Source organism: Oncorhynchus clarkii, chromosome 7, assembly GCF_045791955.1.
Source record: "Oncorhynchus clarkii lewisi isolate Uvic-CL-2024 chromosome 7, UVic_Ocla_1.0, whole genome shotgun sequence".
NCBI classification, from domain to species: domain Eukaryota; kingdom Metazoa; phylum Chordata; class Actinopteri; order Salmoniformes; family Salmonidae; genus Oncorhynchus; species Oncorhynchus clarkii.
The window spans coordinates 55,602,985-55,624,402 of NC_092153.1; the positions used below are offsets into that span (position 1 = coordinate 55,602,985).

At 41.7% G+C, this 21,418-nt stretch overlaps 1 protein-coding gene across 1 annotated transcript in view; it reads left to right on the forward strand.

The window, feature by feature from the left end:
• The window catches only part of LOC139414329 (ephrin type-A receptor 8-like), a 116,090-nt gene that overhangs the window by 92,510 nt on the left and 2,162 nt on the right, over positions 1–21,418 (forward strand). Inside the window, exons 6-18 of the mRNA XM_071162246.1 lie at positions 12,697–12,852; positions 13,192–13,602; positions 15,578–15,702; positions 16,143–16,305; positions 16,980–17,154; positions 17,983–18,050; positions 18,366–18,491; positions 18,883–19,068; positions 19,325–19,386; positions 19,605–19,814; positions 19,974–20,123; positions 20,397–20,587; positions 21,234–21,392. Of these exons, the coding sequence (XP_071018347.1) occupies positions 12,697–12,852; positions 13,192–13,602; positions 15,578–15,702; positions 16,143–16,305; positions 16,980–17,154; positions 17,983–18,050; positions 18,366–18,491; positions 18,883–19,068; positions 19,325–19,386; positions 19,605–19,814; positions 19,974–20,123; positions 20,397–20,587; positions 21,234–21,392 (2,182 nt within the window). The remainder of the gene's footprint in view (positions 1–12,696; positions 12,853–13,191; positions 13,603–15,577; positions 15,703–16,142; positions 16,306–16,979; positions 17,155–17,982; positions 18,051–18,365; positions 18,492–18,882; positions 19,069–19,324; positions 19,387–19,604; positions 19,815–19,973; positions 20,124–20,396; positions 20,588–21,233; positions 21,393–21,418) is intronic.

Below are 21,418 nucleotides of genomic sequence, written 5' to 3' on the forward strand. Positions count from 1 at the left end.
GCGTGGGTAACTAGCAAATTTTATTTAACCTTTAGTTAAATAAAGGTTCAATAAAAATTCAAAATAAAATACTTGGAGTTGTACAGTCATTTTTGAGCTGTCAAATTTATATAAGGAGAGTAGTTGTGTCAAATAAATAGATACTATAGCTAGATACAGCATTTCACTTTGAATGTCTACTTAGACTGGACTGCTCTGGACTCAGACCGGAGATATCTATCAACGATGCCAGTGCTATTAGAGACTGTCAAATTAATATGAATTAATAAATATAACTTGTTATGCTCAGTAGAGTCAGCTGTGATAGGTACAGGATTCTTGTCTTTGTACCATCTCTCACAGCCCACTTTTGAATTAAATAAATAAAAACACTTGATTAATTTCCTCTCTGATACTTCACAGTGAATCATGAAACAAACTCAAAAGTGGAGACAAGGCTCCTCTCTCACGTTCTCTCTCACTCCCTCTCCTATTTGCCTGCTGTGTGCTTTACACACATTCGTCAACTCTTTCTCCCTACATATCTTTGAAGGTCTCTTTTTTTGTGCGGTATTTTCCTCTCTCTCTCTCTCCGTCTCACCCTTTCTTTCTGACTGTCCTTCGCTCTTACTCTTTCTTCGTATCACTCTCTCACTCCTCTAACCTCTTTTCCCTTTTTCTCTTTCTTCCTCTCCTTTTGACCCCCCCCCCCCCCCCCCCCCCCGTCTCTCCGCTCTGTTCCATCAGACACGGTTAGATGGTGACAGCCATTCAATTGGATAATTAACACCAATTTAATGCTCGTTACCCTCAATGCATTTGTCTCGTTTGATTTGTAATCATGAGGCGTTTTCAAAGGATAACATGTTTATATCTGTGTAGCGCTCTCTTTGTGGTGGCTTTATCAGTGCCATTGATTTAAACCTACAGAGAAAGCAGGAGTTATATGACAGTCTATTATCATAAATTAATGTACTCTACTTGCCTGTGCATCAGATTATGTCTGTTCATTTCCTCGAAATAGAATACAATCTATTGTATTTGCACATCTTCCTTTTGGAGGTTTGCGTTGTCATTTAGACAAAATAATTTCTCTCTTTCCTTTTTTTTCTAAGCTGTTTCTTTAAATATGTTCCTGGCTGTTTGTTGTACTTAGGTCATTTAATTAGCCGGTAAAGTGACTATAAAGACATATTACGGTCAAATTCCAGCCTCTGGGATAAATAAATATGTTCTACTTGTACAACTTCAGATGTGTCATTTGTCTCCAGGGGAATACAAAGCACTTGGTGAAATGCTGCCCCGATCTCTTCTAACACTGTTTTAATAGTGTTTGTTTTGTTTTCCATCCACAGTGCAATTTCACCACCTGCATGTACAGGTAACTGTCAAAATAACGGAAACACCCAGAAAAAGTGTTTAATAGGGTGTTGAGACACCAAGAGCTGCCAGAACAGCTTCAATGCACCTTGGCATAGATTCTACACATGTCTGGAACTCTATTGGAGGGATGCGACACCCTTCTACCACGAGAAATTCTATTATTGTTGTTAATGGTGGTGGAAAACAGTTACATAATTAAATTATATCTGGTCTAAGGTCTAACGTTTATATCCAATGATAAACCATTGAATTAATTAGCCTACTGTCTAATATCAGGACAAAGTTGGTGTGAATGTTTTAAATTTAAATACGGATATTTAGTTCAAGTTAGACACACAGTTGACTTTTTATCCAGAATACCTTCAGAATTCTCATGTGCTGTCTCCAGTTACATTCATATTTTAATTAAATGGTCACAGCTTCTTCGTCCTTTACTTGACCCCTGTTGAGAAAAAACAATCCCATCCACCCATTCTCTATCACTCCTCAGCAACCCATCCCTCCATCCACCCATTCTCTATCACTCCTCAGCAACCCATCCCTCCATCCACCCATTCTCTATCACTCCTCAGCAACCCATCCCTCCATCCACCCATTCTCTATCACCTCAGCAACCCATCCCTCCATCCACCGCTCTGTCCACAGTCTTCCAGCTCTGAGCTCATGTACATAGACACAGTCAGTCAGTCAATCAAAGACGTATCTAAATTGAAAGCAGAACATCTCATTTGAGACAACGACTGTGTTTCAAATGACTCAAACTATTCCATATAGTCCAATACAGTACTTATGGCAAGAGCCATAGAGGGTGTAGTGTATCACGCTAATGCCTCAAGCATTGGGTCAGATTAGTAACTCAGATAGTAGGACACAACCTTGTCTAGGAGTTTGGAGAGATTCACACCTGAGTTTCACACCTGAGTTTGAAGAGATTCACACCAGACTAACCCTAACCCATTTCCACTTTACTTTCCTGACAACGTTACCATCACTCCTACCAGAACGGCAGTTCTACCTGCTTATTATTGACCGTTGTTTTGTCCCTGTAGAGAACTATAAAAGTGTGTGTGCATGTGCCTGTGCCTGGCTAGATTTCTTTGAGTTTGGCTAACTCAATGCTGTCTATGGCTATGTATGTCAGTATAGTCCAGGTGATATGTGCCAAATTTTAGATGCCGTTCATTTTTTTAAAATAAAAGCATGAAACTTGGTACACTTGTATAGCTTGGGGTCCTGAACATTTTCAGAAAGGGAGCCATTGCAAAAATACCTCCTGGTGGCTGTGGTGGACATTTTTCTATTCCTGATGTTTGACGATCAAAGATTACAATGGCGCCATGTACAACATCATAAACTATTCAGGTTATTATATAATGGTGGACTGCCACAGTAGCCATGGAAGGAAATGTCTGTCTGTGGCATAGAGCCATAGTGGTCTGCTACTGTCTTCTTGCCCCTGGTTGTGAAAGTGGATACTGTGTGTAAATTCACGGAACACAGGAAGGGCATTTGATTTCTCTGGACCCAGGGACTTCAAGGGGTGATTTCATTTGCAAGTATGTACCTCAAGTGCTTGCTGGTCCCAAATGCCACCCACCACTCCTCAAATTAAATTTCAGAAGGGAACATTTTCAGTTTCGAGCAATTCACAATTCTCTTTTATGATTGCACTAGCAGTCAAAACAGGCATCACATCAAAATCAATGACTACAAATTGCATTTATTTAGTGCTTTTCACAACAACAATTGTCAGAAAGTGCTTTACATTAACCTGGCCTAAACCCCCAAAGAGCAATCAGCAGCTGCACTATGTGGCAAGATAAAGAAAAGATGGAAGGAGCCTTCTTGAGCTGAACAGAGAAGATGGAAGGAGCCTTCTTGAGCTGAACAGAGAAGATGGAAGGAGCCTTCTTGAGCTGAACAGAGAAGATGGAAGGAGCCTTCTTGAGCTGAACAGAGAAGATGGAAGGAGCCTTCTTGAGCTGAACAGAGAAGATGGTTGGAGTGCAAGCTGTGACACACTGTCAATTTTGGCAATAAAGTACAGTAGAGTATATCTGACAACCAGACATTTAGACAAGACAAGTCATAATAAGTTAATGGCATGGATGAACAACAAAGTCATAGTAGATCAGTGTACAAGACCCTAGTCTGAGAGTTGTCCACATATGCGGACATAGATCTAATATTCTATATACTTATTCAATCCAAGTCATCCCAAAATTAGTCTATATGTGGGCATTCTGAGAATGTGGCCAAAACAGTCAACTTCTCTTGATGTGTTGTGTGACATTTTTGCAAACGGTTTTCTTGTACTGCTCACTGTTATGTATTTTGTTCAGCCAGAAGATGCAGCATATTCTCCTGAGACATCCACTGCTGAAAGACTTAATCCGTCTCATGTCGTTCTTGACAACACGCCAGTAATCCAAACCATACAATAGAACCGATTTGACATTGCTGTTATGTAGGTGGATATTTGTTTTGAGGCTGCTCTGCTCAGACCTCCAGATGGGATGAGTTGGGCAAATGCACAATGTGGGGTTTTTGGCTAAGTTTTAGAGATCTTCCATCTGGGAGAACAGGCTCCACTGAATACCTCTGGGTTTATATGATGTGGTTTTGGTCTTGATGCAGTCAATGGTAATAAGGAAGAGTATCTGAGGGATGAAGGAACACTGTAATCTGAACTGTTTATTGTGTTGTACTTGGCGTTATTGTAATCCTTTACCATCAAAACATAGCTGTAGACGTCACCTTTTCTGTGTTATCGTGTTTGGTTCAGCAGATATGAAGGAAAATATACATTGCTATATGGTGGAAAATAAAAACGGTCGCCACAACCGCCAAGAGGCCGTTTAAGCGATGGCTCCCTTTCTGAAAGTGTACAGGACCCATAACTGTACAAGTTTCATGCTTTTATGAATAAGTTAACAGAATTTTCAAACATCACCTGGACTAGTAAGAAAATAGCAATATGTGTCCTTTTGCCAGCAGACCAGGTTGCACTCAAGACTCTCCTCCACTCCTGTTCCACCTCAGACTCCTCACGTGTGTAGGAATGATTTGCTTTTCCAACTCCTCTTTCTATACCGTGTTGTTTATTTACCCACTTATTCTGAGAATAAATCAAGGTCAGCACACAAAGCCAACACATAGCCACTAAGATTCATTGTAATGCAAATACTCCTGCATCTGGAACACTAGGCTGACAGACACTGACATGCCAAACAATACACAATACAAACACACACAAACACACACATAGAGTGCGCTGTCTGGTCTCTCCATTCTCGTTCTCCCGCTCTTCTCTCTCTCATTTCCTCTCTCTATTCAGTGTGTCAGACAAGAGTGAAACAGGATTGAAAGATCATCCATCAGGGGTTATCTAAGGCACTGCATCTCAGTGCAAGAGGCATCACTACAGTCCCTGGTTCAAATCCAGGCTGTATCACATCCGGCCGTGATTGGGAGTCCCATAGGGCGGCCCACAATTGGCCCAGCATCGTCCGGGTTTGGCCGGGGTAGGCGTCATTGTAAATAAGATTTTGTTATTATCTGACTTGCCTAGTTAAATACAGGTTAAATAAAAAAACAAAATAAAAATCTCTACACCAGCCCTCCTTTCAATTCTCCCACATCTGTGTGTGTGTGGGTGTTACTAAGTTTATAGTTTTACTGCTTCCATTATCTGTGTGCGTGTGTGTGTTCTTGAGTGCATGTGGGGTGTGACATGTGTATAGTATTATCGTTATTTCGAACTGTGTGTAAATGCGTGCATGCTCCTGGTAAATCTGTCAGAGACTTCAAAGCGCAAGCCGCCTCCCTCCTTGATGAGCGAGCTATTCTGATGTTTATCATGACCAGCTTTTCAACTCAGGAGCATCACAAAAAACATCAAGGGATGGAGGGATTAACAGGATAAAAAGGAAGAGAGAAAACAGTGTGGGAATAATATTGCAAATAGAAATAGTTTCCGGTTCCCTGAGGGACACTGACGTGAGAGAGAGGTGCCGTATCAGCCCTGTCTGTTAATCTGTTTGTGATCCAAACTGTCTGTGTGTTCCAGATGGTACATTCAGCATCAGTATGCTACTGGCACTCTTACCGTCAGGGTTCATTGTTAATGTAGCCCTTTCCTGCGATCAAATGACCTAGTGGCCTCGTGGGTGGAATGTTATTCATATTTTTCAGAATTTCAGAATTAATAAACTTTTATTTTTTTTTACCCCTAAAATCTGGTGTTTCTATGTCAAACAGTTTTGTTATATTTCAGTCTTCTGTGATGTATACAAAGATTAACATTGGGATGCACACTCAAAATGTAATATATCTCAACTCTATATCTGACATGGTACAGGTGTCTTCTTTTTTTAAGCCAATAACCATGTGAGGTGTATACTTTTGTTTCAAAGTACATTTGTTTAAGACTACCAAGGAGCACTCTGTGTGACCCTGATTTTTTTTTTTTTTTGTTACATTCTTTTATTAAATTGAACTAGGCGAGTCTGTTAAGAACAAATTGTTATTTACAATGACGACCTACCAAAAGGCCTCCTGCGGGGACGGGGGCTGGGATATTTATATATATATATATATATTTATATATTTATATAGATATATAGATATATAGATATATAGATATATAGATATATAGATATATAGATATATAGATATATAGATATATAGATATATAGATATATAGATATATAGATATATAGATATATAGATATATAGATACACACACACATAAAATAGAGACCTAAGACAACAACATAGCAAGAGCACAACACACCATGGTAGCAACACAACATGACATCAACATGGTAGCAACACAACATGGCAGCAGCACAAAACATGGTACAAACATTATTGGGCACAGACAGCACAAAGAGCAAGAAGGTAGAGACAACAATACACCATGTAAAGCAGCCACAACAGTCAGTAAGAGTGTCCATGATTGAGTCTTTGAATGAAGAAATTGAGTTAAAACTGTCCAGTTTGAGTGTTTGTTGCAGCTCGTTCCAGTCGCTAACTGCAGTAAACTGAAAAGAGGAGTGACCCAGAGATGTGTGTGCTTTGGGCACCTTTTAACAGAATGTGACTGGCAGAACAGGTGTTGTATGTGGAGGATGAGGGCTACAGTAGATATCTCAGATAGGGGGGAGTGAGGCCTAAGAGGGTTTTATAAATAAGCATTTTTTAGCACACTGCAGTAAAAGGTATTGAGAGACTTAAGTAAATTACGGAAAGGTATAAAGAAATATAATCAACAACATTGAGTGCTGTACAATACAGTAATACAATATAGTAACACACACGTTTTTTGTGAATCAAATTCTGTATTTTTTTTAAATAATGGTCAAAATTTTAGGATGTTCATCCTTCTGGCAGATCGCTCGAGATTGACTTCGAAATTGGACGTCTGCCCATGTACTGAGGACGTCGGGAAATGCCTTTAAAGCAGCCCACTAGGGGCAACAGCGAGCACTATTTCCATCAAGTGGACAGAGGTGGTGGATGGGTTTAATCCGATGACTCCGGATCTGAAGTGGTAGACACAAATGTTTTATTTCTTTGTTTTAACCCTATCCCAAACCTTAACTCTTACCTTAGATATTTGGAATGAATGCCTAAATGTATCCCATTACACTTGTACCCATATACGGGTTGAAAATATCAGATTTGGGCAGTGATAAGCTCCTAAATTGGAATGCAGTGGCTGTACAGTAACATGCTATAAATGATGTCAGGCTCTGCGCTTCACAATGCTGTATGGGTTTTGACTGAAGGCTGCTCTGAACTTGAGCACCGCACGCTACAAGAAGTTGCCCCCATTCACTCATGCTATTTGGGCATCTTTTGGTAATGTTTTGTTGTCAAGTGAGGGAAATGCTATAAATTAAGAAGATTCTGTGTATTTTTAAGGATGAAACGTTGAGGAGTATAATAAATACAGTTTCGATGTCATACAAGCAAGCCAAACACCCGTAAGTCCAAATTTCCATATCATAAAACAATGTCAAATACATTTTCAACAATTATGATCACTATGTTTGATGTACAGTTACAAGATGACATGATGTCATACCTTGGGTTGTTCTGAACAGAATGATCCTGTTTGTCTATTTCAGGTATTCCCAAACTAGGGTACACGCAATGATATCGGGGGTACACCAAATAAAAATGTGATTAACATAAATAAATCATTTTTACATTTTTATACATTTTTCAATATTTTAAAATGTTTTATTCTTCACATTTTCCAACGGGGCTATACATTTGGGTGAGGTTTCTTTCTCGCCTGAGTGGCTCCGCTTCACTGCTAAACATAAAATTAAACCATCTAGTGTTCAGCAAAATAACAACACAATGTCAAATACAGGTAGCCTAATAAAATAATTAACATCCAATCACATTAACCGTTAGTCTCTCGCGGGAATTCCACTATCGGTCCATATGTAGCCAAACATAGCTGCTGCTCATGTTGGTATCTGTACTGATGGCGCAAAAGCCATGACAGGGAGAGTGGAGTGGTAACGCTCGTGCAAGCATTTGCTCCCGACACAACCTGGGTACACTGCAGCATCCACCGAGAGGCCCTTGCTGGCAAGGGAATGCCTGACAGCTTGAAAGACGTTTTGGACACTACAGTGAAAATTGTTAACTTTGTTAAAGCAAGGCCCCTGAACTCTCCTGTATTTTCTGCGCTATGCAATGACATGGGTGGTGACCATGTAAAGCTTTTACAACATACAGAAGTGCGCAGGTTATCAAGGGGCAAACTATTGACACATTCTTTTCTTTACTGACTATAATCTTCACCTATCTGGGTGATGTTTTTTCTCTCCTGAATGATCTGAATCTAGGATTACAGGAACTCTCCGCAACTATATTCAATACTGGGGACAGAATTGAGGTTATGATTAAGAAGTGTGAGCTCTTCTCAGTCTGCATTAACAACACACAGGTCTTTCCATCATTGTATGATTTCTTTGTGTGCAAATGAACTCAAGCTTACGGACAATGTCAAATGTGATATAGCGATGCACATGAGTGAGTTGGGTGTACAATAACGCAGGTACTTTCCTCAAACGGATTACACAAAAAAAAAGATTCATTATCCCTTTCATGCCCTGCCTCCAGTCCACTTACCGATATCTGAACAAGAGAGCCTCGGCGAAAATGCAGCAGGCGGTTCTGTGAAAATTGAGTTTAATCAGAAACCACTGCCAGATTTCTGGATTGGGCTGCGCTCAGAGTATTCTGCCTTGGCAAATCGGCTGTTAAACCTTCTTATGGCTGGGGGGCAGTATTGAGTAGCTTGGATGAATTAGGTGCCCAGAGTAAACTGCTTGCTACTCCTGTCCAGAAGCTAAGATATGCATATTATTAGTAGATTTGGATAGAAAACACTCTGACGTTTCTAAAACTGTTTGAATTATGTCTGTGTGTATAACAGAACTCATATGGCAGTCAAAAACCTGAGAAAAAAATCCAACCAGGAAGTGGGAAATCTGAGGTTTTGCCTATCCAAAACACAGTGTACAATTTGGTCCGATTGCACTTCCTAAGGCTTCCACTAGATGTCAACAGTCTTTAGAACCTTGTTTCAGGCTTCTACTGTGAAGGGGGAGCAAATAAGAGCTGTTGGAATCAGGGGTCTGGCAGAATGCCATGAGCTAAGTCAAGCGCGCGCCCGTGAGAGTGAGCTGCGTTCCTTTTCATTTCTAAAGACAAAGGAATTGTCCTGTTGAAACATTTTTGAAGATTTATATTAAAAACATCCTAAAGATTGATTCTATACATCGTTTGACATGTTTCTACGAACTGTAATATAACTTTTGACTTTGTCTGGACAAAGTGCCTGCGCCTCTTGAATTTGGATTAGTGAACTAAACGCGCAAACAAAAAGGAGGTATTTGGACATAAATGATGGGCTTTATCGAACAAAACAAACATTTATTGTGGAATTGGGATTCCTGGGAGTGCATTCCGATGAAGATCAAAGGTAAGTGAATATTTAAAGCTATTTCTGACTTCTGTAGACTTCACAACATGGCGGGTATCTGTATGGCTTATTTTGGTGCCTGAGTGCTGAAATCTGACACAGCGGTTGCATTAAGGAGAAGAATATCTTTAAGACACTGATGCCCTTTGCAACCACGTACCTACAGTTGAAGTCAGAAGTTTACATACACCTTAGCCAAATACATTTAAACTCAGTTTCACAGTTCCTGACGTTTAGTCCTAGTAAGAATACCCTGTTTTAGGTCAGTTAGGATCACCACTTTATTTTAAGAATGTGAAATGTCAGAATAATAGTAGAGATTATGATTTATTTCAGCTTTTATTTCTTTCATCAAATTCCCAGTAGGTCAGAAGTTTACATACACTCAATTAGTATTTGGTAGCATTGCCTTTAAATTGTTTAACTTGGGTCAAATGTTTCAGGTAGCCTTCTACAAGCTTCCCACAATAAATTGGGTGAATTTTGGCCCATTCCTCCTGACAGAGCTGCTGTAACTGAGTCAGGTTTGTAGGCCTCCTTGCTCGCACACGCTTTTTCAGTTCTGCCCACACATTTTCTACAGAATTGAGGTCAGGGCTTAGTGATTGCCACTCCAATACCTTGACTTTGTTGTCCTTAAGCCATTTTGCCACAACTTTGGAAGTATGCTTCGGGTCATTGTCCATTTGAAAGACCCATTTTATTTTATTTATTTTACCTTTATTTAACTAGGCAAGTCAGTTAAGAACAAATTCTTATTTTCAATGACGGCCTAGGAACAGTGGGTTAACTGCCTGTGCGACCAAGCTTCAACTTCCTGACTGATGTCTTGAGATGTTGCTTCAATATATTCACATAATTATTCTTCCTCATGAAGCTATCTATTTTGTGAAGTGCACCAGACCCTCCTGCAGCAAAGCGCCCCCACAACATGATGCTGCCACCCCTGTGCTTTACGGTTGGGAAGGTGTTCTTCGGCTTGCAAGCCACCCCCTTTTCTCTCCAAGCATAACGATGGTCATTATGGCCAAACAGTTCTATTTTTGTTTCATCAGACCAGAAGACATTTCTCCAAAAAGTACGATCTTTGTCCCCATGTGCAGTTGCAAACCATAGTCTGGCTTTTTTTATGGCGGTTTTGGAGCAGTGGTTTCTTCTTTGCTGAGCGGCCTTTCAGGTTATGTCGATATAGGACTAGTTTAACTGTGGATAAAATAATTTTGTACCTCTTTCCTCCAGCATCTTCACAAGGTCCTTTGTTGTTGTTCTGGGATTGATTTACACTTTTTGCACCAAAGTACGTTCATCTCTAGGAGACAGAACGTGTCTCCTTCCTGAGCGGTATGATGGCTGCGTGGTCCCATGGTGTTTATACTTGCATACTATTGTTTTTTTTGTTAGTTTTTTTTTTTTCTTAGAGGGTTGATCAGCTTAATATTGCGGAAAGAATGTTGCTTCCAATGTAATTGTCTACATCATTTCCAATCCCCCATATTTTTTTGGTAAACATATATATCCATACACGCATGCATATATATATATATACACATATATACATACACGTACCTATATAGACATACATACTTTTTTAAAGAATATACCTTTATTATTATTCCCGCAAACCCTACCGCCGATCCCCCAATTGAAGTAAACTAATAAACACTTATGCTTCTACCTTCAATCCATACATCTTATACACATTCTACAGAGACAGTCTACTTTACAATAGTTCTCTCTTGTTTGTTCTTAGTCCTTCCTCTATTTCTGATGTCCATCCAGTTTGATTTCTATCATATCATATTTTAGAACAGCTAGTTATGTTGGCAATAGAACAAGCTTTCAAATGATGCCACCTGACCCAGATTGCGGTTTATAATGGGCCGTAAACAACAACAGTAATTGTGGGATGGCGGGGTTTCAAAACAACAAAACAAGAGTGCTTGCTCTAGTCCCTCAATGGCACAGCTAGGAGGGTTCAATGAAGCACCTTATTGTTGACGACTTCTTTATGTCATAAAAATGTATCGGAATTACTTAGGAACTCCTTGGAGAGGTATGGCCACTTGGAGACACCACTTACTCCTCTCATTCAGACCCTTGTCATTTTTTTAGTCTTATGTTGCATGTACCCCACATTTTCCAGGAATGTTATTATTATGCTACTGAGTGTATCCAGAATATTGTCCGTTTTTGTTATCCACAAACGCAGCAAAAATAACATGCACATAATATCAACAGTGTAGTGTCCTCATCTTTGGTCTAATAATGTTTCCACTATTTCGAAACTGTTCCATTTCAATTGCTATCATGCTTATGCATATGCATTTCATATGCATTTCTTCTGTAAGAAACATTTCCATGTATCCCAGTCCATATAGGCCAATTCCCACCAGTGTAAAGGGTTCATGTTTTAACCCTATCCAAAACCTTAACCTTTCATTTCTAAATTTAACGTTTGGAGCAACTTTACATTTGAGGTTGGGGAAATGTAATGATGCTGAGCAGTCAACCCAGGGTGTCAAAAACACCAATAAATCTGACGTTTGGAGCAACTGTGAAATTTGGAGAAATGTGGAAAAACATCCGAATCTGAAGTCAAATTGGTAAATCCATCAGATCTTGTTGCATTCTTAACAGAGCAGAGACATGTTGGTAAGCTTTTTTCTTTTTTTACTGAGGAGGCACGATGAAACCATGATGTTGCCAGATATTTCCGATTCCCCTGCCACATAACCCACATTTATCAGTGGAGCCTGTATTATTGAAAGTTAATATGTAGTGTGTGTACTGAATATGGTTGAAATGTGGTCTACATTTAGATTTTCCTACGGGAGTATGAACAGTGCACTGACTCTTTGGCCCAAATGTGTGTGTAAAAGTCTAACTTTGTTCTCCCTCTCCAGTCAGTGAGTCTATGCAGGGTTCCAATTACATATTGACTGTTGGAGTTTCCCTAGAAATAATGGGGTGGACCAAAGAATAATATTTTCCAAGATTATTATGCGTATTCATATACATTTTTGTCTCTATCTCCCTTCCCTTCTCAATTTCAATTTTCAAATTCAATTTAAGGGCTTTATTGGCATGGGAAACATATGTTTACATTGCCAAAGCAAGTGAAATAGATAATAAACAAAAGTGAGATAAACAAAAAATTAACAGTGAGCATTACACTCACAAAAAATGTAATATTATAGTGTTGTAATGATGTGCAAATAGTCTCTCTCCCTCTCCCCCTCTCTCCCTTTCTTTCCCTCTCTCCCCTTTGCTCTCTCCCTCCTCTCTCTTCCCCCTCTCTCTCCAACCCTCTCTTTCCCATATAGCGTGTGAGGTGGGTTTCTATAAGCCAATGGCAGGTGATGGGTTGTGTGGGAGGTGTCCTCTACAAAGCCACTCAGAGACCAGAGCTGCCCTCTACTGCCCCTGTGACTCCAGCCACTACAGGGCCCCTACAGACCCCCCTGCCGCACCCTGCACAAGTACATAACTCACAAATGCACACAGGCACGCACACACACAGACCGAATAATCCACTACACATGTAGGTCCACCTCTCTTACACATGGCCTGAGTAACCTGGGTGATTTGGTTAATTGGGCATATGCTACTTTTCTATGATTATTTATTTGAATTTCCCCTTTAGAGGGCCTCTCTAAACACTAGATGAACATAAACATCTGAAAGAGAAAATAGAAGCACATTCCACTGGTTCAGGTGCTAATCATGAAGAAAAACATGCAAATATAGCCCACTTTCTCTCTCTTCTCCCTTCAAATTGTTCTCCTCCATCTATTTTTCTCTCTCTCTCCTCTCCTTAGGCCCCCCAACAGCTCCAGTAAACATGATATCGTCGGTTAACGGTACGTCAGTGAATCTGGAGTGGGGTCGACCGATGGACTCGGGGGGTCGCAGTGACCTGCTGTACAGCGTGCTCTGTCAGAAGTGCTCTGGGGAAGGGGGGCAGTGTGAGGACTGTACAGCAGGGATGGGGTCAACCAGTGTGGGAGAGGGGATGGGAGGAGAGGGTGGAGGGACGGTGGACCGCTCTGGGGTGGTCCCGGTGCGGTTTGTTCCCCGGCAGAGCTTGCTGACCGAACCCTGGGTTACCGTTCTAAACCTGGTTGCCCACGCCAACTATACCTTCCGTATCCTAGCGATGAATGCGGTGACTCACCTAAGCAATGAGCCGGCGCCCTTCATATCTGTCAACATCACCACGAACCAGGCAGGTAGGGGACACCTGTATCGATTTAAAACATATAAATGTATGCATGTAGGTTGTTTTACCTGTGGATCAAACACATACAGTTTACACATTATTAAAAATAACATCTCAACAGCTAGGCTGCATGATACATACAGTGCATTCAGAAAGTATTCAGACCACTTGACTTTTTCAACATTTTGTTATATTACAGCCTTATTCTAAAATGGATTAAACAAAACATTTTCCTCATCTACTTGCAACCAATAACTGATAATGGCAAAGAGAAAAATGTATTACAAATAAAAAACAGAAATACCTTATTTACATAAGCATTCCTACCCTTTGCTATGAGACTCGAAACAGGTGCATCCTGTTTCCATTGATCATTCTTCTGTTATGACTTCTATGAATGGTGAGTGGAGGAGTCAAGCGCAGAGAGCAGGTAATTCCGTACGTGGATCTTTTATTCCAATGACAGCGGAGACACGGACATGCAAAACACAAGGGCGCATTAAATAACCCGTCCAAAATACACAGGACTAAAACTGTCTGGAAAAATAGAGATCACTCTAATACACCAACACCAATAAACAGAGAACAAGCCCACACAATACCCAGCGGGCCTAGTACCCTTAAATAGCCTACAAACAAAACTAACTGAAAACAGGTGTAACCAATTAGACCCAATTAACAGAAACAAAAGGAAAGGGAATCGATGGCAGCTAATAGGCCGGCGACGACGACCGCCGAGCGCCGCCCGAACAGGAAGAGGCACCATCTTCGGCAGGATTCGTAACATCTTCAGATGTTTCTACAACTTGATTGGAGTCTACCTGTGGTAAATTGAATTATTTGGACATGACGTGGAAAGGTACACACCTGTCTATATAAAGTCCCACAGTTGTCAGTCCATGTTAGAGCAAAACCAAGCCATGAGGTCGAAGGACCTGTCAGTAGAGCTCCGAGACAGGATGGTGTCGAGGCACAGATCTGGGGAAGGGTACCAAAACATTTCTGCAGCATTGAACGTCCCCAAGAACACAGTAGCCTCCACCATTCTTAAATGGAAGAAGTCTTCCGAGAGCTGGCAATTGGGTAAAAGGGTCTTGGTCAGGGAGGTGACCAAGAACCCGATGGTCACGCTCCTTCTGGGAGAATCTTTCAGAACTTGAAAGGATCTGCTGGGAAGAATGGGAGGAACTCCCCAAATACAGGTGTGCCAAGCTTGTAGCGTCATACCCAAGAAGACTTGAGGCTGTAAAGTTGCTTCAACAAAGTACTGAGTAAAGGGTCTGAAGTCTTATGTAAATGTAATATTTCATTTTTGATGTTTAATATATTTGCCAAAATGTATAAAAAACAGTTTTTGCTTTGTCATTGTGGGGTATTGTGTGTATATTGATAAGGGGGACAACGTAATCCCTTTTAGAATAAGACAGTAATGTATCAAAATGTCTAGAAAGTCAAGGGGTCTGAATACTTTCTAAATGCACCATGTTTTGACATATATTGTCACGTTCTGACCTTAGTTCTTTTGTTATGTCTTTGTTTTAGTATGGTCAGGGCGTGAGTTGGTGGGTTGTCTATGTTAGTTTTTCTATGATTTGCTATTTCTGTGTTTGGCCTGGTATGGTTCTCAATCAGAGGCAGCTGTCAATCATGATTGAGAACCATATTTAGGTAGACTGTTTTCTATTATGTTTCGTGGGTGATTGTTTTCTGTTTTCTGTTGTGTGTCTGCACCAGCCAGAACTGTTTTCGGTTGTCGGTTTATTGTTTTTGTTCAGTGTTCAAGTTCTTTATTAAAAGATATGGACACATACCACGCTGCACCTTGATCCTCTTCTTCTTCCACCTACGACGACCGTTACATATATAGACGTTTTGTAGTTGGGCGGACACCTTGTGCTCCATGGAACATTGATGTATGTATGTTCTGGTTTTCTATAAAAAAATTAAATAGTTTCTGTACTTCCTGTTTCCTGCTTTCTGTTCAGCCCCTTCCCAGGTGATTGCCATTCGCCAGGAGAACACCAGTCAGAACAGCGTCACTCTGCAGTGGCACGAGCCTGACCAGCCCAATGGAGTCATACTAGAGTATGACATCAAATACTATGAGAAGGTAGAGTACATACATACATACGTACAAACGTACATACGTACATACAGTAGATACATATATGCGTGTATGTATCTCTCTGTCTGTGTTTATGTATGCTGATTGATTCGTGAAAGTGACAGCCTAGCAGCAAAGACAAGTTAATTGCTTTGTGGTTCTGCATGCTCTGACACACAGCTAATGAGGTAAGAGAGATCTGAGCAACACACACACAGACCAGGATCCACACAGTGGGGGTGGTCACTGGAGACTTGAGGTTGTGTGTATAGAGTGAATAGTGTCATACACGCACACACACACGCCTGGATAGTACAGACAGATTAGTGTGGCTGCTGTGTTGTTATCTTAATCTGTGCAAACTCCTGGGGTTGCTACTGAATAAATCTGCAATATAAACACTGCTTGGGCAGCAGACTGTCTTTATCACAGCTCTCCTCCACCAGGATAAGGAGCAGCAGAGTTACTCCACCCTGAAGGCCAAGGGGACCACGGCCCGGGTGTCTGGCCTGAAGCCTGGTACCAGGTACATTTTTCAGGTCCGGGCCAGAACCTCGGCAGGCTGCGGACGCTTCAGCCAGAATGTGGAGATCCAGACCGGGAAAGCAAGTAAGGGAATGAGAGTAGCACTATTTTCATTTGTAAAATCTCTCACTAGGTTTAGAAGTGCTTTGTATTCTATTGGTGTCTATTGGTGCCAACCTATCTGTAGAGCTTTTACAGACTTTACTGTAATATTTATTGTAGTGTTTTTGCAGACAACTGTAGTATGCTATAGTATTCACTATAGTACTATAGAAAAAACACTACTAAATAAATACTAACGTATTTTCCACAAAAACAATACTATAGTATACTACGGTCATGTCTGCAAAACAGTACAATGAGTACTATAGCATACTACAGTTATGTACGCAAAAAACACTACAGTAAATACTACGGTATACTACAGTAATGTCTTCAAACAGACTGCTGTGAACACTACAGTAATGTCTGCAAAAACACTACAGTGAATACTATAGTATATAACTATAGTAATACTACAGTATTTATACCATAATATATTATAGTATATTTTCATGAGGGACAGAGTGGTGCTGGGTTGAAGAGCCATGAATGTCAGTGGGACCAGGAACCCTTCAGACAATCCCTTAATGCTATAGATCTGTGCTTTGTGTGAGGGCCACCCCTGTCAGGAAAGCTGCTGCTGCAGACCTAAGCCTCAAAGAGCACCGAACACACACACACACTCACACAAACTGGTTGTGTTGTTGTGTGTCCAGTTCCTCTGCGCTACGACACTATGACCATCATCTGGATCTGTATGGCGCTGGTCTCTGGCCTCGTCACCTTCCTGGCCATCGTCATCTGCAGGAAACGGCAAGGCAACCCTTTCTTACACTACACCACAACCCGTGATGTGGACGAGTCCTCTCTGACTCTACGTCACTCATATACGTATGTGGAATATTTTTTACTCTACCTTAACAAGGGTTCAAGTAAATTATACCATTGTCTCCATAGGATTCATTTATTTTATAATCAACATTCATATTAGTATTTTCTTTTTTTTATCCATAATCTGTCTCTGATGTTGTATACCCATATGCATTGATATCCATAGGATGACCTCTAATCCCCTCTTGAGGTAATCTGTAGCTCAGTTGGTAGGGCATGGCTCTTGCCATTCCAAGATAGTGAGTTTGATTCCTGGGACCACCCATCCATGAATAACGTATACAAGCATGACTGTAAGGTGCATTTGATAAAAGAGTCTGATAAATGGATTTAAAAAATGTACCCCCATAGGCTCCAGTGCTACAGTAACTGTCTATTTTCAGTCCAACAGTCCCACAATCCCACAGCACAGGAAACCAAGGAGATGGTCTCTAACTTTGTTCCACTAATGCTTTTAAATAGCCCAGAGTAGTTCTCACTCTAGAGTGTGGCATGTGTTTGTTAGCAGTGGAAATGTCAGGTCATCTCCCAGAGTTTCTGCATGGGAAATGTTCAGACCCAGTTTTGTACTTCTAAACAGTCAGTTTAATCATTACGGCTGTTCATGTTAGTTAAATAACAATGCTAATGTTTTCACTTATCCCTCTCCTCTCTTTTGATGTCTAGAATTTACATCTTCCACAAATCATTTGTGGATTTATTTCCAACTTCAATGCATGTTAGCGTTTTCAAGCGGAGTCTGAAAGATAGAATGAGAGGAAAACCGTGAGAAGTGTGGTGTATCCCCGTGTGACTCTAAACTATTCTAAACTACTGTTTGATATACAGACACTGTGGCTATAGCAAGGCCTTCCAGGACTCTGATGAGGAGAAGATGCACTACCAAAATGGCCATGGTATGTTTGTATTATTATTATTACTGGTATATTTTTATTGCACCCCCCCCCCCCCCCTCCCCCCCCTTCACTCCAGTAACTTGCCTATTTAAATAAAGGTTAAATAAAATTAAATCATATTCATCCTCAGTGTACACAGTTCACTTCCCGTTTGATTCAGATTTATTGATGTACAAAATCTCAGTACTGCAGTCTCTCTCTCTCTCTCTCTCTCTCTATCTATCTCTTTCTCCCTCACTTTCCTGTGACAGTCTCATGTAGCATATTGTTTCCATCCAGTGGTATGTGACCAGATGCTAATGTTGTTTATTTTAGTGTCATTCCCCGACGTGCGATTCTACATCGACCCACACACCTACGAGGACCCCTGCCAGGCCGTCCACGAGTTTGCCCGAGAAATTGAAGCTTCTAGGATCAGAATAGAGAAAATCATTGGGTCAGGTAAACTGAAAATCATTGGCTGAAGTAAAGGCTGCGGTGTGCAGCGGAGAGGAATGGCACAGTGGAATCAGAGCGTTGCATGGGGCTGTCAATCAAACACAGAGACACACAGGGAATAATAACATCACACTGGCAAAGCAGGACATGGTAGGCGTTATAATCATGGCTGTTAACAATGACCTTTAGGGTTGTAGTTGTTAAGACACATTAGACAGAAAGGGAAAGGGGAAGGAATGTAATGATGTGTTCTGTGACTTTTCAAAGCACAAAGCAGGAGATGAGATTAGGAAACAATTTATTTTTGTTCGAATGACTCTATCACTCAATGAATAGATTAGTCTATATTGTGGTCGTCGGGGAGGAGTACACCTAAACGTGTGTGTGTGTGCAGGTGAGTTTGGGGAGGTGTGTTACGGGCGGATGCGTCTCCCAGGGAAGAGAGACATTCCGGTGGCTTTGAAGACACTGAAGGCAGGATACAGTGACAAGCAGAGGAGGGACTTCCTGGCTGAGGCATCAATCATGGCCCAGTTTGACCACCCTAACATCATTCACCTGGAGGGAGTGGTCACACGCAGTAAGATTCCATTTGATTTGATTCAACTCCATTTTCAGTTTGATGCAATTCAATGTCTTTGCTGCGTATGAATTAAATTCAAGAAGAAAGTACATACGCCCATAGAAATAAGAATTAATAGAATGGGCTACCCCCCTCCCCCCCTTACTCCCTTACCCCCCTCCATCCCTTACTCCCTTACACCCCTCCATCCCTTACCTTCCCTTGCCCCCCTCTTTCCCTCATTCACCCTACCTTACCCCTCCCCTCCCCCCAGGTAAACCAGTCATGATCATCACTGAGTACATGGAGAATGGATCTCTGGACTCTTTCCTGAGGGTTTGTTGCATTTATAAGGATTTCATATTTTTTTCCCATATCCTCTCACTCTCCCTCTCTCCCTCTCTCCCACTCTCTCTCTCTCTTTCTTTCTCTTGTAGAGAAATTCTTTTTGAAGCACTTGACATCTGAAATCTCAATCAATATGCCTCTAACTAACACTACAATCTCTCTCAATCTCAATCCCCGTTCTTCTCCTCCTCATCTCCTCCTCTCAGAAACATGATGGTCAGTTCACTATAATCCAGTTGGTGGGCGTGATGCGTGGCATCGCGGCTGGTATGACCTACCTGGCAGACCTAGGCTACATCCACCGCGACCTGGCAGCTCGTAACATCCTGGTCAACAGCAACATGGTGTGTAAGGTGTCTGACTTCGGCCTGTCCAGAGTCCTGGAGGACGATCCTGATGCAGCATACACCACCAGCGTGAGTTCACACTTTAATGATACATTCTAAAACTCTAATATGTACTAGATTATAATACTGTTGTAGCCCGAGTTCTCTAGTTCTAGTTCTGTTTTCTATTCAGTGGTGATGCCAGTGGTTGTTCTAGTTCTAGTTCTAGTGCGTTTCTGTTCCCTTCAGGGTGGTAAGATTCCAATCCGCTGGACAGCGCCGGAGGCCATTGCCTACAGGAAGTTCTCCTCTTCCAGTGACGTCTGGAGCTATGGCGTGGTCATGTGGGAGGTCATGTCATATGGGGAGAGGCCATACTGGAACCTCACCAACAGAGATGTGAGTGGATTGGAGAGGACACGCACACACATACAGTATATAGTACATGCAAATCACACATACACTCATAAGAAAACGTGTGTAATGATACCTGCATATCTCTCTCGCTCTTTGCGTGTGTGTGTGTGTGTGTGTGTGTGTGTGTGTGTGTGTGTGTGTGTGTGTGTGTGTGTGTGTGTGTGTGTGTGTGTGTGTGTGTGTGTGTGTGTGTGTGTGTGTGTGTGTGTGTGTGTGTGTGTGTGTGTGTGTGTGTGTGTGTGTGTGTGTGTGTAGGTGATAAAGTCAGTAGAGGAGGGCTACAGGCTACCTGCTCCTATGGGCTGTTCAGGTGCTCTACACACTCTCATGCTGGACTGCTGGCAGAAGGACCGCAACGAGAGGCCCCGGTTCTGCCAGATCGTTACAGTTTTAGACAAGCTGATCCGGAACCCGGAGAACCTCAAGTCCATGAACACGCTGTGCAGGTGAACAGGCTGCTAGACAACCATCGCCGGGGCAAACATCGCTTGGGCAATGCATTTTCTGGACAACGCACTGCAAATCCACTCTCAACTCATTTGTCAAACATGAGCTGTGGGATAAAGTTACAGCCCAAAGTTTCCCTCAAACTTCCCCGGCTGACGCAAGGGAGACAGGTTGCCTTAAGAGAGCAAGGAACGGCCTTGTTCGTTTTCCAATAAGCTCATCTCTGATAGACATGTGCTCTGTTAAATAAGAGCCTGGCTGTGATATTGACATTGATAGTCCGGGAATCAGAGAGCAGAGTGAAGAGCGGCTTGAGTTAGACTTGAACCTGTGTTAAATTGCTTCTTTCAGATCCATGGTCCCATAGAGCTACTGGTGCATGTCGGGGAGATGGAGGGATGAGGAGAAGAGGAGGAGGGGGTGTTAAGGATTTTTCTCCGTATTAATCTAGCCAAACCAGCCATCCTGCAATCAGAGCAGCCACCCCTTCTCTATCATTTTAACAGCTATTGATTTTCTGCCTTAGCTGCTAGTGCATTTCAACACCTATTTTCCTCTCCACCTCTTTTTTTCCACATCTCTCCCTTCTGTCTGTGTGTTTGTCCTTTTCTTCATCTTTTCTCTCTTTCTCACTCTTTCTCTCAGGTTAGGCACACCTCCCATGATGGACAGAAGTATCCCAGACTTCAGCAGCTGTAGTTCTGTGGATGAGTGGCTGGACACCATCAAGATGGGCCGATACAAGGACCATTTTGCTGCAGGAGGCTACCTGACCCTAGGCCACGTCATAGGCATGAACCAAGGGTGAGAGGCAAGGCCATAGCATCATT